Source organism: Anopheles aquasalis, chromosome 2 (genome assembly GCF_943734665.1).
Source record: "Anopheles aquasalis chromosome 2, idAnoAquaMG_Q_19, whole genome shotgun sequence".
Classification (NCBI taxonomy): Eukaryota; Metazoa; Arthropoda; class Insecta; order Diptera; family Culicidae; genus Anopheles; species Anopheles aquasalis.
Window position 1 is genome coordinate 28,070,904 of NC_064877.1, and position 16,597 is coordinate 28,087,500.

The following is a 16,597-nucleotide window of genomic DNA, read 5'->3' on the forward strand; positions in this document are numbered from 1 at the left end:
TAACAGTCGTGACCATGCAGATACAACTTTAGATCATCTAGACCTAAAGAAAGGATTTCAAATACTCCAAAACCTTTTCAAGGATCTGTCATTTCATTAATGCTGCAGAAAGCTATAAAATTTGAAGATCATAGACCCCGCAATCCGCTAACAAGCAGCACCACTTTTGGCGCGCGATTGACAATCGAAAAGCCCGATTTTGCCTTCGCATAATTTATGTTCTATTCGTAAAAGGGGTTTAAAATAAGATCCATTTATGATTGTCCCGACTGATGATCCTGGTGTTGTCTGTGTGCGTGCGTGTATTACTCATTTAATTGCAAAGCAGCCCACAAATCATTTTCCTCATCATCATCCCTCCAATGCACAATGGCCACACTCCGAGAGGGTCCCGTTTGCATCGATAAATTCAAATTAATGCTAGCCCGGGCTCTAGTGTAGAGGTTGAACAATGGCATCATCCTCGCGCCAGGGTCCTCAACTTGTCCGAACTCCTGCAGTCCCGGTCCCGGCTCCGGGGAGGAGGTTGATGACACAGCTCAGCGCGAGTGGCCACAGTGCCAGATTACGTTCGGAACTGTACCCGAACCTGTGCGTCGTTGTTGTTGTTCGCAAACGCGGCCAACGCTCGTAGGGGAGTTGGTGCACCACCACCCATTGAAATTCGGACCACCCTCCTTGCCACCGCCAGCATACTGTCGGTGTGGTGGCGACCGGGTAGGTGGAAAATGTGAGCAGATGTGGAAAATCTCATGCCTCACGCCGGGGTGTGGGGTTGCAATTGCTCGCGTGAAGGGGTGCGCCAAGGATCGCTCAACGGCGCATGGTTTTTTTTTTTACTGTGTGTGCTAGTTCGATCCCGCTACACGACGAGTGCGATACCCCGGATCACCCCGGTCACACAGCCCTCTCGAAGGGGAGGGATTGCATACCATACCGTCACCTGCTCGATTTCCCGCTCGATATAATAGCATATGGGTTGTCCGTTTTTGGACGTGCCGGGTCCTAGTGGACCGGACTGCCAGCGAGCAGTCCAGATACATATCTGTGTTCATGCTTCTGTATGTGTGTAAGTGCCGCATACACGCGCACACACTAGGAGGATTTGCATAAAATGATTGAATCGCTTCTACGCTCCTGTGTGCTTGGTCTAGGGTGCTAGCTGTCCAGTTCAATCCCCGCAGTTCCAGCAAGTAATGCACCAGCAACACAGCAGCGCTCCAGTCCTTCTGCTGCTGCTGCTGCTGCTACTGCTCAGCTGTGTGTGGCCCCCTGGATAGTCCCCGGGACGAGATTGTCTCTGCCATGTCTGCATTCTATCGGCAACTCCGTGATCGCGCGCACCGCAAGGAAGCAAGGTATCGCGCGAAGTGGATTCGCGACTGTGCGAATCCGTGTGATGGTGTGGTTCTGCTGCTGCTTTGCAGACACGCAAACACGATCATAAGGAGCGTAGCGCAATAACCTGCTTCTTCTAGGTCTCTGGGGCCTGGGAAGAGACCCGCGTGTGTCGAAAAGCGCGCGCGCGCGCGCGCGCGAGAGTTCGCGATGAAGGCTGGAGGAAAAAAAAGGAAGACGAACACGAACTACCAAGAGACAAGGAGATAGAGAGAGAGCGAGGGATGGCGAATCGGGGATCCATTGCGGACCGAGAGCAGGACAGCAGGAAAGGACCTTTTCTTCTTGGTGCGCGCTGCCGTGGTCGCGCACTTCTCGCGATATCGCGCCCCACCGTGTGGTGCGCACGAACAGGAATGCGCTTTGCGCGCCGGGCAGGGTTTGTGCTCTTCGGTCACTTCCTTCGCTTCGCCTTCTTCTTGCTGCTTCCTTTCTACTCCTCGTAGCCGGCTTCACGTGCCTACCGTGCGGCACGTCACCTCGCCCGTTCTTTTCGCTTGCCATTTCATTTCTATATATTTTGTATTTTAACTATTATCTCCAGAGCGCGCGAGAGAGCGCCGATTGTGTATGTGGCCACCGCGAGCCCGAGATGATGATGGTACGCGTGTGTGTTCGGCGGACCCGTCCAGAAAACCGGCAAATTCGCGGGGAATTTGCGGACATTTTGGTTGCCGCAAAATTGCACGACGAAAGCACATGGTCGCCGGGGGCTTTTAGCTACCATATTTCAGGGATGGAACCACCGGTTATGCTAGTCCCGATTAGATTCGTCTCCAGGGAATGTAGATCTACCTCCTTGGGGGTCCACAAATGAAGATCAGCGAACACACTGGGATGGGCAAGGGCAACGGGGACGTGCACGACAAACAATGCTTTTATTGTCATTCTCTGGCTGGTCATTAACAGCCCACCCCCATGCGGGGCAATATTTTCTTTAAAATTAAAGCGCATTCCTCTCAACCACTCCCCTCTCTGAAGTGCGTTGTTGGTGCGCGGAAAATCCCGGGCCCAATGCCACTGCCTCCAAGAAGATGGCCACACAGGCAATCTAATCAACTGCCCGACCAACAAACGGCACTCTCGTATACGCTCTGTAGGTACCTTCATCACCACCCCCGAGGAGGTTCCCGGTAAGAAATCCTGTAAGAATCCTGGAACGGTAACAACCGAATTGTTCCTCCCTTTCGCTGTCTCGCTCACAAATACACCCACCCTTCTTATGCCGAAGGTTCGGTCTTTAAGGAAGAAAACAAAATCTTTTTCCATCATCAGCTGAGTGACAGGACAAAACACACGCATACACCCATTAGCGAAGGAGATAAAGGTGGTGCGGACGGTGTGGCTCCTTCCTCCACCTTTTCGGACGCTCCCCTTTTATGCTTCAACCGGTTCAGTCCCGGTAAAGCTTCTGCAAGACAGGTTCCTGGGAACGTTTGCTTTGCACGCAGAGACACGACGAGGATCCCCCCCACCGGATAGCTGCTTCCATGCTTGGTGGTAGCTGGAGACTATTTCGCAACATCGTGCGCCTCTCCTCTATGCTCCTACGGGTCTGTATCTCCATGCAGCTTTAGTTCCTTCATCCAACAAACAGCATCTTATCACGCTCTGCTCATCTGCCCTGCACTGGTCGAAGTGTATCGAAGATGATAAACCTCATCTTGTGTCCTTCTTATCACCGTGGTTCACGCCCTTCCTTTGATTATCGACAAAACCGTTGGTCAACCGTCGTTTTCGGTTCGCTCTCGTCACCACTGATTAGCCGTGCCGACCGGCCAACCGACAGAGGCGCACAGCTACAGACACACAACGACTGCGGCCAGTGCCGTCGGCGATCGCCTGAGAAGGGGGTAAAGGAGGGTGTTGTGTCTAATCAAAATTTCCGCCCAACATGTGCCTTTGTGTGCGAGTGTGTGTTTAGGTCGCTGAAGCCGTTGACATCGGTGCCGTACAGCCGGCGGGAGAGGGTTATCAATGCATCACATCCTCCATCTAGGGAGGCCCCAGAGGAAGGAGGATTCCTCCTAAATTTGTTTTGATTGGGCCTAATTCCCTGGTACTGGTGGCTGATGGTGGTGGTTGCGTGAAGATTTCTATTTCGGGACCGCGATCGCCTTGTTGTTGTATATCGTCGATCAATCTTGCCGCTAAGGAGATTTCCTTTCCGTGGTGGGGTTGCATTGGGTCTGCAGGGGGTTATTGATTTGTTGGTCGTCGAAAATCTCGAATCTCGAAACATCAAGTGCATTCTGATTCGATGCGTTACGATGGTGGTGGTGGTGGTCAGTTAGCAGGAACTATGTACTGTCGGTGGTCTACCGTGACCGTGAAGTATATAGCGCATACATACAGACAGACACAGTGAGCGAGCGAGAGATAATGCAACCCCTAATACATGGACTCATATCATTTGAGACCCTTTTTTTCGGGCTCTAACATCGGGCTGACTGTGGAAGGCTGTGTATGCCAACCCAACCACTACTACAGCATCAATCCCCTGGCGACCAATGCAGCTCTACCGCTGGTGTAGTATACACAGCATCAGCACGATCAGCAGCAGTGCACCAGATCCTAGATAGTTCTCGTGCAGTTTGTGGAGCAGAGAACTCGGTGCGAGCGACCTGCGAGAGGGGTCTATTGAACATCGCCACTGCCAGTTGTGTGCGTGCTCGGTCCTCAAAGAGAACACATACACTTACTATAGACCCAAGAACGCAGTCCTTTTCGTTCACACACCCCCCACAAGAGATATGCTCGTGAGAGATATGATGATGCTGCTGCTTTTGGGTTCTCTTGCTGGTGTTGCCGCTGCCGAGGTCGTTCTCGCTCTGCCCCTGGCGCCTATCGCGCCATCGCACAGCCGATCCCTCCGGCAGCCGATCGCTTCTTCGCGGATGTTCTTTTCCCTTATGCTCGTTCTAGCGCTTCTCTCTCGCTCCCGCGTTCTCAGTGGCCCTATCCTGTGTCCCTGTGTGCGATGGATGCGCTCTCTCGCTCTCTCGCTCGGTCTCTCGCACGTGCTTGTGTGTGCGTATCGAGGATCCAGGCGAACAAACAATGCGGAACAGGCATTACCCTCGTACCAGCAGCAGGAGTGTGGCAGCAAGTACCACGAGAGCGGGAGAGAGCGAACGCCCGGACTCGCTCACCCGTGCGCCGTGCGCTTCATGAATGAGCAGGAAGCAATGGTGTGAACGGTGGATCGGTGGTGGCGGCGGTACGGAGCGGAGAAAGGACTACGCGAGGCTCGCGCTCGGGCTTACCTCACGAGGATCGGACAACTTCTCCAGCTTGTCAGTCAAGTCCAGCGCTTCAGAGCGAGCAGAGCAGCTCTTCTTCGAGCTTCTGGCACATTGTAGAGACTTATCAGTTTTACCGATGAACCGGTTCACTAGCACGAGGACAGAAGAGCAAAAGAAGATGCACAGCGTCGTCAAGTAACCACGAGATCTCTAGCAAAAGTTGTGTTGCGATCGCGACCGATCGGTGGTGCTGCTCGCATTAAAGGCTTCTCGATCTCGATCATCGAACATCGATCTCTCCGTTGGTTGTTACTGTGTTAACACAGGAAGTTTGGATAAAAGGGACCCGAAACCACATCGTTCTGCAGCGCTGCATCATGGTTCGGTAGCATTTGCTTTGTGGTGTTAGCTGCTCCCCAGTGTGTGTTGTGTTGTTGTGCGCCCGGCGTGTGATCTGTCAACGCAGATCATGATCTACCGTTTATAGTTGAAGGTGTGTCCCGAAGTTGTTGGTGTGGTGTGCTAGTAGTGGCAAGAGTGAAGATACACGAACTGTTGGACTGCTGACAGCAAAGCGAGCGAACAAGCGCTGGACATTCGAAGCAGGAAGCGAAAGATAAAGAGTTTGTGATCAAGTGTGTCCGCAAGTACGCTACGAAAAAACCCGATCATCATCATCATCAGCGCCATCATGTTTATCGACGAGAACCTTGACTTCGACATTGTCGAGTGCACCAGGTAAGGATCTTCGTGATGAAAGCAGCGCCGTCGAGGAGGGGGTTCACGGGTGTTTGGAATGGCAGATGGAAGTAGCTGTAGCGGCTGTGTGTGAACCCTCTTAAGAAGGGTGACCCCATCAGCCGGACCGTGTGAGAGGAGGGCCCCAGATCAGGGACCAACTCACTCTGTACTCTGCACTCCACTTCCCTCCCCGGTGGGCAATGTGGAGCAAAAAGCGAACAACATCACGATCGACCTCCTCATGCATGTGTGTGCTCCCAAGCGATCGTAGCGGATATACAAAGAAGCAAACTACTGCTGCTGCTGCTGCTGTTGCTTGTCTACGAAAGCAAAACGCGCAACCCTTCGCAGTGACGAACGCGACGGATAGGGGCTTTTCCCCCGTGCTCTGCGCTGCGTGTGCAGTCAAGGGAAGAAATATACTTCCCCCAGCAGCAGTACTCCAGCTCTGACAACGCATAAGATCCCCGAGCGTGATGAAGATCGTCTGCGCAAAGCGGCTACGCTACGCAAACGGTGTGCTCTTCGTGCACATGGAAGGCGCAGCACTTCCGGCTCCGAGGGTTGCGAGCGATCTTCGCTTTCGTTGTGTTCCTCTTCTTTTCCCCCATTCTTTGAGGGGGACACAACCTTTCGCAGACGACTGACTATGACGACGACGACTCCTCCACGACACAGTGCCCTGAGAAGGAGGAGGTCACTGACTGCGGTGAATTGTTAGAATGATGCGCGCAGTACACCCGCCCTGGCGATAATGATGATAAGCGAATAACACTGTTCCCCGTGTATTTACCCTGGAACAACACAAAACAAATAACATCCAGATCGGTGGCCGGGGGGGGCTTTCATTCATGAAAACTACTTTCCGGCAACAACAGCAAACGAAACCGAAAAGCGAAATCATCGACCACGACCAGGAGAGCGCCACTCTACTTGGTTTGGTCGGGACCAGCTGGCTGGCCCGTTCTCAAGCGGTGAAATGCTCGTCGAACCGAGCGCGTGCTTACTGACCGCACCATTCCCTGCCTCTTGAGTCCACCTGCATGCCAGTGCTGGCCGGCGCTGTTGCTGTTCTAGACGGAAACGCGGTGGATAGTAAAATCGCGAAAAACTCACTTTCATTTTCGCGATCCACTGTGCGCCGCGAACCGGGCGTGTGCCAAAGGAAAAGAAGGAGGAAAGAAAGAGGAGAGAGACGGCGCTGGCCAGCCAACCGGGCATCTAACCTCTTCTTTATCTTCTTCGCGTGCCTGTGGTTGGACGGTGGTAAGCGATTTGTTTACGCCGGTTGCTACCACCCATCACCCATCCACCCACCCTCCCCATCACTGGACCACGAAGTTTGTTGTGTTTTACCGGCGCAACATCCGCGCGTTGTCTCTCTCTCTCTCTTTCGTGGTGTTTCTCTCGTTCTTCCTCTGTTTGTTTGACCACGCGGGCATCGAATTATGTGTGGGGGGGCCTCCAAATTTGGCATTTGGCCAAAAAACCGGACACCAGAGGCAGTCACACAAAGAGAGAGAGAGAGGAGACAGACAGGTGGAATAATGGGAATGCGAAGATGCGATCACCTCGCGATCGTGTGCCGGCTGGACGGCTTGGCTGACCGGCAGTCAGAGTTGCGTTAGGTCAGTTCTCTTGGCAGCGGCACGGGGCGGTCATCATCATCATCATCGTCGCGAGTTGCGTTACTTGAGTTACGTTCGCCTTTGGCGTCTCACCGCATTTGTCTCGTGATCGCGATGTGTGCCCCTTTTGCCCGCCATTCCGTCCAGCTGTCATCGTTCCATCGTCGGAGGACGGAAAGTCAAGGAACTCCGGTGTGTCTCCACAATCGTCCCTTCGTCCCTCAGTGGAACGAGGACTTCATCTGCTCCTTGGCATCTTCTTGGGTCGTGCTTCATCCTGCATTGCATTTGCACGGCACGGCACGGCACGGGAAGAAGTACCACCGCCCGTCATTGCCCTCGTTGCATTTTCTTCTTCCTGCCTGCCTTTCACACTCGTTTCTCCCTTGCTCGTTTCGGGGGTGAAATGTTGCCACCAACACACATCAACAGCCATGTTGTCGCATGGTTCTCGTCGCCCTCGTGGCCCTCATCCCCCACCTATCAATCGACTGTCTCGGAGTGTGTATGCGTGTGTCGATCGTGTCGAGGGGGCGCCAGATGTGACCTTCTCACGGCCGGTCATTGAGTTGAGGAGGAGCGTACGCTCGACTGCTGCACATCACCACCGGGGTTCGGTCTTGCTTCTGCTGCTGCTATTATTACTATTTATGTTGGCCAATGCTTGGTACATGCTGCAGCTCGATGCTACCGTGGTATGCGTGAACGAAGCATGATCCTTTGGCTCAGCATAACACGCACACACCACAGTCAACTTTTGTGATCGATCCAGCGACAAAGGACTGGAAGAGGGAACACCACAGAGTATTGCGCGCGCGCACTCTCGAACACACTCTACAGGCGCGTTTGTGGTGGCGATATCCTTGGGAATATCATTAACTCCAGTTCACTGCTTCTCTGGGGAGGGGGGACGGCGCGCGACTAGTCTAGTCTTGGGAGGGCTGAAAATGCTCATTTCTATCACGAGGTGGCTCGAAAAGGGGACTCCAAGGTGGTTTGCGGGAATATTGTGCAAAAGATAGTATAGAGAATGGTTTAATTAACATTTCTCCGCAATTTTCTTCACCTTTCTTCCGTAGCCGCTTCACACTCAACTCGGCTGGTCGTTCACCGGCAGCGCGACGGGCGGAACAGCGCCAGCGTAGTGTCCAGCGACGGGCACGCGCCAACCCACTGCGTATGATTCACGACGATGGCAAACTGTTCGGATCCCCGTCCAAGGAAGCGCTACCCTCGGAGGAGCTGTCCTTCTACCAGAGTCACAGCCCCCAGCAAAGCCCTCGGCCATGCAGCCCCTGCACCATCTGTCCGGAGGAGGACGCCCTGATGGGGGAACTGTTGCCATCGGAGAGCAACACACCGGGCAAGCACCAGTCGATCCCGCTTGTCGCCGTAGACGAACGGGAAGTGAATCGAAGCACCACCAGCATCGTCCCCGGGAGCAACACCTCCTCTACGATCACCACATCCACTGCGGTCTCTACATCGGTCACCGGTCACCTCGGGTACACCCGAGTACGCCGGCCACTGGAAGATCATGATACCAACTCGATGGACTCGGGATACGGGGCGAGTGTCCTGAACGATGGTGTTCTCGGTTCGTCGCTCACCGGAACCGTCACCGGAGCGTCCAGCGCGGGCCTGATGAAGGGCCACTCGATGTTCCGGTTTGGGATGTCCTCGTCGTCCAGTGGCAGCATGTCGCGCCACAGCTCTTCGTCGCCTTCGTCGCGCCGGCTGCTGAGCAGTCTGTCGTCCGGCTCGATGGAATCGATGGACGATCTGGAGCTGTTCGATATGGAAACGATGCAGGATGAGGAGTTGTGCGGAGGGCGGTTGCAGCAGCAGCAGACTAGCAATGGACACAGCAAACAGCAGCCACTGCAGCAGCACCACCACCTTCTGCACCAGCAGCAATCGGGCCATCAGCAGCAGCCACCGCAGGAAAGTGGAATGTTGCTGCCCAGTGGGCTGAACTCGTTGATCTGTGGTACGATCAAGACGACGAAAACGATGACCACACCGGAACTGAAGCGCCCGTTTGTGCGCCGCTGTCTCAGTCTCACCGAGAACACGAACAACAAGCTGAACATGCAATCCGGTGGCAGCAGCCCCGGAGTTGGTGCTGCTGGCCCTATCGTCGGCACACCGACACAGATGAAAACGCCCGAGCGATTCGGTCGTAGGTTGATCGCGATCGACGATCAGGAAAACTGCAATCTAACACCTTTTTCGTCGCGACCCACGGAAATGGCACGGTGCTTTAAGCGTCCCGAACCGCCTGGTGTTAGCCCGGTGCACAGCAAACGGTGCAAAACGATTGACGGATCGCCAAAGACGACGGTGTCGCTCGCGATCGGCGTGCTGGACAGTCCATCGCGCACAACGGTCCCGGTGGTGCTGAAGAAACCCGTCTACCAGAAGTCGATCTCGATGAACGATGCGCAGATCATGAGTGCACTGTCACGATCCTCGTCCGAGCCGGATCTGATCGGTGACTTCAGCAAGTCCTATGTGCTGCCGCTGATGGAGGGTCAGCATCGGGATTTGAAGTCGATCTCCGGCGATACGATGGCCCGGTTACTGCGCGGCGAGTTCCGCGACAAGGTGGCCAGCTACAAAATCATCGACTGCCGGTACCCGTACGAGTTCGAGGGTGGTCACATACGTGGCGCAAAGAATCTCTACACCCAGGAGCAGATCATTGAGGAGCTGATCAGCAGCAAAACGGAACCGCCCGTCACCGATGGTCAGGATGGTTCTAGTTCGACCGTCCGGCGCAACATTATCGTGTTTCACTGCGAGTTTTCCTCCGAGCGTGGACCCAAATTGTAAGTTTCGTTCCATCGATCAACAGAAAACTGCGAACCTCGCCCCGCACGTGATACTTACGTTTCGGTATCTGTTCTCTTTCGTCCCATAGATCACGCTTTCTGCGCAACCACGACCGCATCCTAAACTCGGACAGCTACCCAGCACTGCACTATCCCGAGATCTATCTCCTGCACGGTGGTTACAAAGAGTTCTTCAAGGCGCATGCCTCGTTGTGCGATCCCATCGCCTACCGGCCGATGCTGGATCCCGAGTTCGGTGACGCTTACCGGCACTTTCGCGCCAAGTCGCGTAGCTGGAATGGTGACGGTTCGACGTGCACGGTGAAACCTACCAAAACCCGTTCACGGCTCGTTCTGTGAGTGACATTGTGCTAAGACTGCTGCCAGCTAAGCTGTTCACGCTCCGCATTCGTGATCATCGAACAAAACCGAAACAAACACTCCTACCTCCCGCGGGGGGGGGTGGGTGAAAAACAGTTCTGCAATAGTCCAACTTACGCTACTTAGGCCCAACGCGCACAGCCCACAAACATAGCTCATTGCCCAATGTAGAAACCATAGCCATTGTTTTTGTTATATTTTTAAATTCATATATATAGATATGTATCATAATTTCCTTCTTGAAACAAATATTTGCGCGAGCGAATTCGAAGAAACCGAATCATACAACTGTCGATTAGCGCTGTTGAAACGCAAGGAAGCATTCATCTGGTGTTACTGATCTTTCCCAATCCCTCTCCAGTGTACACGCGCATTCTTTCAAGACACTAGTGGATTGTATATTTTTATGTTTCCGTTTGTTATGAATTTATATTTTTTATCTGTGATTTAGGAATTGCGTTTATTTTTGGTTTTTTCTTCTCCTTCAACTGAATTCTACCTAGAGCAAGCCACATAAATACGACGCAATACCGAACGATCACACAAGCGATGAAAAGCGCTGGATTAGTGGTAAATTGCACAAAAGAGCAACAAACAGCACCAGGGCAGAGAACGGTCTGAACTCATATGCAGATAAAATTACCAGTCAAAGCTTTACGAGCCTGCGGGACTCGCAATCGAAAGGTGTTTGCGCGGAACACTTGTACGAATTGCCCACTCAATCAGTTTCGTAGTAAAGTGCAAATTAGATAGATAGTTGGGAAGTGAAAAGATAGAATTTTTGGATGCAGCTACAGCTTTTTTTATGAAATGTGAGCGACAAAGAGGGAAATTCGTAGAACCAATCTGTGCAAACCTTCCATCAGCAAAGCGCGCGTGTCTTTGTTTGTCCATTCGTTCTTCCGAGGCTAGTACGCAGAGAACACAGGGGTCATGCACTGTCCAAGACATGAGGCCGACCCCCGCGGAACAAGACGATGGTGAGCTGCGTACAGAATGAGTTGTTAAGTAGCAAACTGGAAACTGCGAAATGAACTGTAACTGGTTTTAATATGGTAGCAACAGTGCAGGGGAGCGATGAAGCGTCGACGTCATGGTACGCCACAGATTTCAGGAAGAAGTGCAACATTTTAGATCGATAAACATAATAAGGTAACCAAATTATTAACTAACACTGAGCAACGCAGCGCTAGCATTGCGAAGCTTAAGGTGCAAATGTGCAAGATTCGATGATAGCAAAATACCCTTATTAGCTTGTAAGCGTTGGAGACACAGTAATGCAAACCCCTTTTGGCCAACGAACGATAACACCAAGCAAATGAACCGTGACCAAGACCGGAGCGAATCGGTCACCGAACCTGCTTATGTTGATGAGAGACTGATTTTGGCCACTTTCAGGTAGGCCAGCTCCTAGCTGTACATAACACAAACCGGAGGGTACAACAACGAAAGCGGCGGCGCTTGTTGATGAGCGCCGCACGATTAGTGACACGATAAAGAGTAATGGATAGTTAGTAAAGAGCCAGTGGTAGGAAGTTATTGGTCGTTTAATAAAATATTTATCACCCTGCGCCGACATTCGACAGTGCAAACATGCTGAACAAACATAAAACAATGCGTTTCTTTCTTTTTTCTTCAACACTACTCGTCGTTAGATCGCTTAAATTTATGATCTGGTGGTTTGTGCACAAATTTGGAATGTGCCAAATGGAAAGAAATGGAAATGTGTTTCCCTGTTCACTTGCCTTTGTTTCCACCTCTTAACGAGAATATCCAGTGTGCAATTTGTTTGATAAAAGAGGACTAGTTCAGTTTATTAGCAGATCACTCGGCATTCAACAATGCGCAATTTTCCATGTGGCGTTGGCTTGTAAGCGTGTTCGTGGATTTTTTGTGCTCGCTTGAGTTCGTGGATTGAAGAACGGCAAATGGTAGCATATTTGATTTGCAATTCTGGCGTTTTTATGTTGATTTATGCAGTCCCTGTGGCGATTGTCCGATCGCGCCGACAAAATCCCGCGGAGATCGTGATCTTTTCGATCCGCCGTGCCCCCGTTAAAAGTTCACACGGTTCGGGTCTCAGGAAGGCGCGGAGTGTTTTGGCTAAACTTAACGAAATCCACGTTTACATCACCTCGGGGCTTCACGAGTCGAAAAACGGGTCGCGTTTTAGCGCCGCTAGCGGAGCTTTCAGGAAATCACGCGCGTATGTTTGTGTGTGTGCATGTCCGTCATTTTTTTATTATTTTTTGTGAATCGTGCCAGAGCAGACGTGCCGAGCGAGTTCCGTCCCACAATAATACCAAACCCGGAGCATAATCAAGTGCAAAAGTTAGTTAATGATAAGTTCTAAGTTGGTGCAACTTGATTCGTTCGCATAAGGTTTACGGTTTCCGACTGAACTCGGTATTTCCTTCCGGTTTTCGTTCCGTGGCCCTCGAAAGTGTTTGCGTCCTGAAAAACGCGTCAAAAAGTGAATTGTGTTGGACTTCCACTTGGTTGCGCTTGACCGCACGGTTAGGTAGCCCACGGTGCCAGTGCCTTCGAGTTTTGTGGCCACAGCATTTCGAATCCGTCTTTCCTTTCGTGACGAGAACATTTCATTCGCGGTTCGTAAGCGCCTTCGATCCGTGGTTCGTGTTGTGTGTGACGTGTGGTTGAGGTCCACTTTCTTTTCGTCGCTGGACGGTGGCCATCTCAAACGCAAACTTCTTCCCTGCTTCCTTCGCTTCGTTTTCTGGCAATTTATTTTGACCTGTGTCCCCACGGTTGGTCCTTTTTGCAGTTTTTTTGTGGTTTAGTGTGAGTGCAGTAACGTTCTGGTGTGCAGTTATCCTTTGGCAACGGGTCAAAGGATCATCGAATCAACGAAGAGCGGTGAGTAAAGTTGGGTGTTTTAGAATATCTCGGTTTATTTTATGATCATGAATGATCAATCACTTGCTCTGATGAAACAGTGTGTGCTTCGTAGAGGAATTTACGATCAACAGCGGAGGTATAACAATCAAAGCAACACCAGAAATCTTAATGGTTTTAACCTTTTCTGGTGATCTTTTGGATTTTTTACTTAAAGCAACAGCAAAAACCCATACATTAAAGGCCAGTTTTTTGCACAAGGGTTTGAGCCCAATGGAAAGAGTGCTTTAAAAGCAGCAAATGAACTGCATTTGGTTGTACAAATTATGTTTATACCCTTTACACAGAAGAAACAACATGTTAGCGGTTTCTCGGAATGACTCAAGGCGCCCTTAGGCGCCATCAACAACAAATAAGCCCCGATAAGGCGCCGTGAGTCATCCGGACGACCGGTGCTGGCCAACCCAGCTTGCTTGTCACGACCCTTTCCCCTCCACGGTTAATTGTTTCATCGTACTCGCATTAAGATCTCACCCCTGGCCAGATGACCAGCGTACCGTACGGCGGCGTGATGAGCCTTAATAAAGAGTTGACCACTAATTGACGGGTCATCACGCACTCGAGCGGGCGTTTGCGTGCCAATTTCTCTGCCGACGCCTCCCTGTCGCTGCCTGTCGAAGTGAAACCATCCTCCGCGACCAAAAAGGTCACACGGAATTCATTAAGAAGCCAGAGGAAGAGGAGGTCCCAAAAAACCCCAAACCATCCTACGCTCGATCGCGAGACGATCGCAGTTCGTGTACCCTCCAAGTGGACAGGAAATAGGAAATCATCTTCAGAGTAGCGCGATCGCGTTTGAGAATGAAACTCACCGACGAAAGATGCTCCACAATCGATCGATGGAGCGATCGAGAGGAACGAAAGCCCCTTTTCCTAGCATACTTTGATCTCCGCTTCTAATCTCGATCGTTGGTTGCGTGGTGCTCTTTCGAAGGTTCGAGAATCTTTCCGGAGATTGGTTGGAGTGAGAACACGAGGCCACCACTGCCGCGCAGCATCGCATCGAAAAGGGTCTCAAAACTGTTGCCCTCACGCCGCAACCACCTTCGGTGTTCGGTGTTGGTTGCCGGTTGCTATTAGCTGCCTTCTGGGCACCATCAGTAGCGCATATGATTCTAAGCGGCGGCGGCGGTGGTTTGGGGCCCATAAGACCCCCTGCGAGCTGCATCGGAGCTGCACCCTACGGCGACGACGATCGCGGTTGCACCACGAATCTCCCCTTCAACCAAAACAGGTTCTCACAGGCCGGTTGGCGAGACAAAGGGTCTCGGTTTCGTTCACGGGAATTTAAGAAAAAGCTGACCTTCGGCGTTCTTGGCTTCGAGACATCGCCCCCCCCCTTTCGGACCGCACCGTGCGTTCCGAGAAGCGGCGTGTCCGTCTTCGAAATGCGATTACGTTGCATGCTTAGGCTTTTGGTGCGGCGGCGAGCGGAAAACTATCATAAAACAATCATCCCCAGCATCATCATCAGCATCATCAGCATCACACAGCGAATCGGTGTGGTACGGGACAAAGTCGTCCGGATTCCTTTTTTGTTCCCAGGAGAGAATGCGAATGCGGTTCGCTAGGCAAAAGCCACAAATTTTATCCGCTTCAACGGTTCCATTTCCGGTCTAATCTCGTGTCTAGCAGAGACTTTCCTCTCGAGACACCACCAATGCTGTCCAGCAAAATCCGGGATCGGATTTCATCCAAAAGAAGCGAGCTCAACAGTAAAGCGTTTAACAGGGAGAAGGGAATGGTTGGCGGTTGTTGTTTTTTTTTTGCTCAGCAGCCTTCTGCAAAAAGACCAATAACGGAGCATCGGTGCCCAACTTCCTTCTGTTTCCACCTCGTCTGGCTGGATACAGTTACACTTCTCGAGAAAGAAAAGAAAGCTTCCAACGAAAACAGAAGCGAAAATGGAAATCAAATCGAATCCCGTGTACACTCCTCGGGTCTATACGGTGGACGAATGATCTTTGAATGAATTAATACCCCCCCCCCCCCCCCCCCCCCCAAGAGTGGCCGAAAAAGTGGCCTAAACCGGGCATGGTATCTCGGTCCGGGCGCTCACGACAATGCGCAAACAGGTGGCTGTTGATACCGTGCATGAAGCCAGCTCGCTCGATAACTCCCGGGCCACTGCTACTCTGGCAAGGGTGGCTCTCGGGAGCCCTTGATCTAGTTTCTTGGGTCGCAGCCCTACTCCTCCTCCTCCTCCGTTAATGTTTTCATTGTTGTGGCCAATGATGTTTCCACTTTCACCAACCGACGGACCTAGTGAGATGTCTCGCTTGGTGGAGTCGGCACACATTGTAGCTTCTTCGTTCCGTTTCGCTGTGGCAAAGGCGCGGGTGCGCTCGCGCGATGAACGTGAAGTGAGCCGACAAAAGCCAACAGCCTCTAATCATTTGTGGCACTTGAAATTATCATATCGCTCTGGCTAAATGTGTCCGGACCGAAAGGCGACGCTTGAAGGGTGCCAGTTTGTCGTGAGATAGTCGTTCCCTCGTCAGCCGGGCAGTTGAACTACTAGTAACCGGTAGTAAGCGTGCTTTTAAACCAGATTCCATTCGGTCTCTTGGTCGATAGTTTATGAAATGGAATAAACTTTTGCTTCTTCGATAGTCGCAGATCTTAATTTTTGATGTTTAACTTTCTTCAGAACGAAGAATGTTCTTCTTTTTACCATTAGCTTACTTGTTCTAGTTGAATCTGGTCCTGAATTATGCTCAAACTGCCACGTGTCGCTTCAAATTATAAAATTGCTTTTAAAATTTGACTAAAAAGTATACTGAATCAATGCAGCGTAAGTTTGCATTCCAGCATGAGGGGATGACGAGCGTTGTGCTTTGCCCGTTGAGTGATAAAGAACAACCCGCCTTCCTTTTATCGCTCGCCACTCTTTACATACCGCACGCAATGGCACCATCGCGGCTTGAGTCAACAAGGCCCAGGGTGTGACCGTACCAAGGGCCGTAACCGAGTGCCGTCTCGAGCGAAACCAAACATCACGTCGGCCATCATCATGGCTCCGTGTGAAGTGTCGACGGGCCGGGAGTAGTTGGAATATTTTTTCTTCTGCATTATTTATAAAACATGCCATTACTATTTGAAATCAGTCAACAATTTATAAAGACTCTGTTCATTTGAAAATGTTCTTTGAAATGTCTCTAGCCGCGTGTCTAGGTCACGCTTGATTTTCCCTAGCGCTTTGGCTGGTCAATTTTTGAAGGGTGAACCACAACACCGAGAAGGTGTCGCTCGCCCGGAATCGCTCGACCGTGAAGCGTGATTTTGTTTTTCCGCAAAGCTTAGTTGGGAGAGTGGTGGTTAAATTTTCGTATTTCTGTTTTACTCGCGCGCTGAAGGTTACACGGACACATGACACCATCACGCACCTAATGAGCATGATGGAGCGCCTCGTGGCGCCGTGGCCCCTCTGCGCTGGCGCTGCGCTAGAATAGCA

At 51.6% G+C, this 16,597-nt stretch overlaps 2 protein-coding genes across 2 annotated transcripts in view; both read left to right on the plus strand.

The window, feature by feature from the left end:
- Positions 1 to 4,767: 4,767 nt before the first annotated feature.
- Positions 4,768 to 11,814, plus strand: LOC126570912 (M-phase inducer phosphatase). Its single transcript, XM_050229012.1, has 3 exons — positions 4,768 to 5,381; positions 8,092 to 9,843; positions 9,936 to 11,814. The coding sequence occupies exons 1-3, from the start codon at positions 5,335 to 5,337 to the stop codon at positions 10,204 to 10,206; spliced, it is 2,070 nt and encodes a 689-aa protein (XP_050084969.1). The 5' UTR covers positions 4,768 to 5,334; the 3' UTR covers positions 10,207 to 11,814.
- A 677-nt stretch (positions 11,815 to 12,491) lies between these two features.
- The window catches only part of LOC126572552 (MICAL-like protein 1), a 34,798-nt gene continuing 30,692 nt past the window's right edge, over positions 12,492 to 16,597 (plus strand). Inside the window, exon 1 of the mRNA XM_050231950.1 lies at positions 12,492 to 13,104. The gene's annotated coding sequence lies outside the window, so the exon portion shown is untranslated. The remainder of the gene's footprint in view (positions 13,105 to 16,597) is intronic.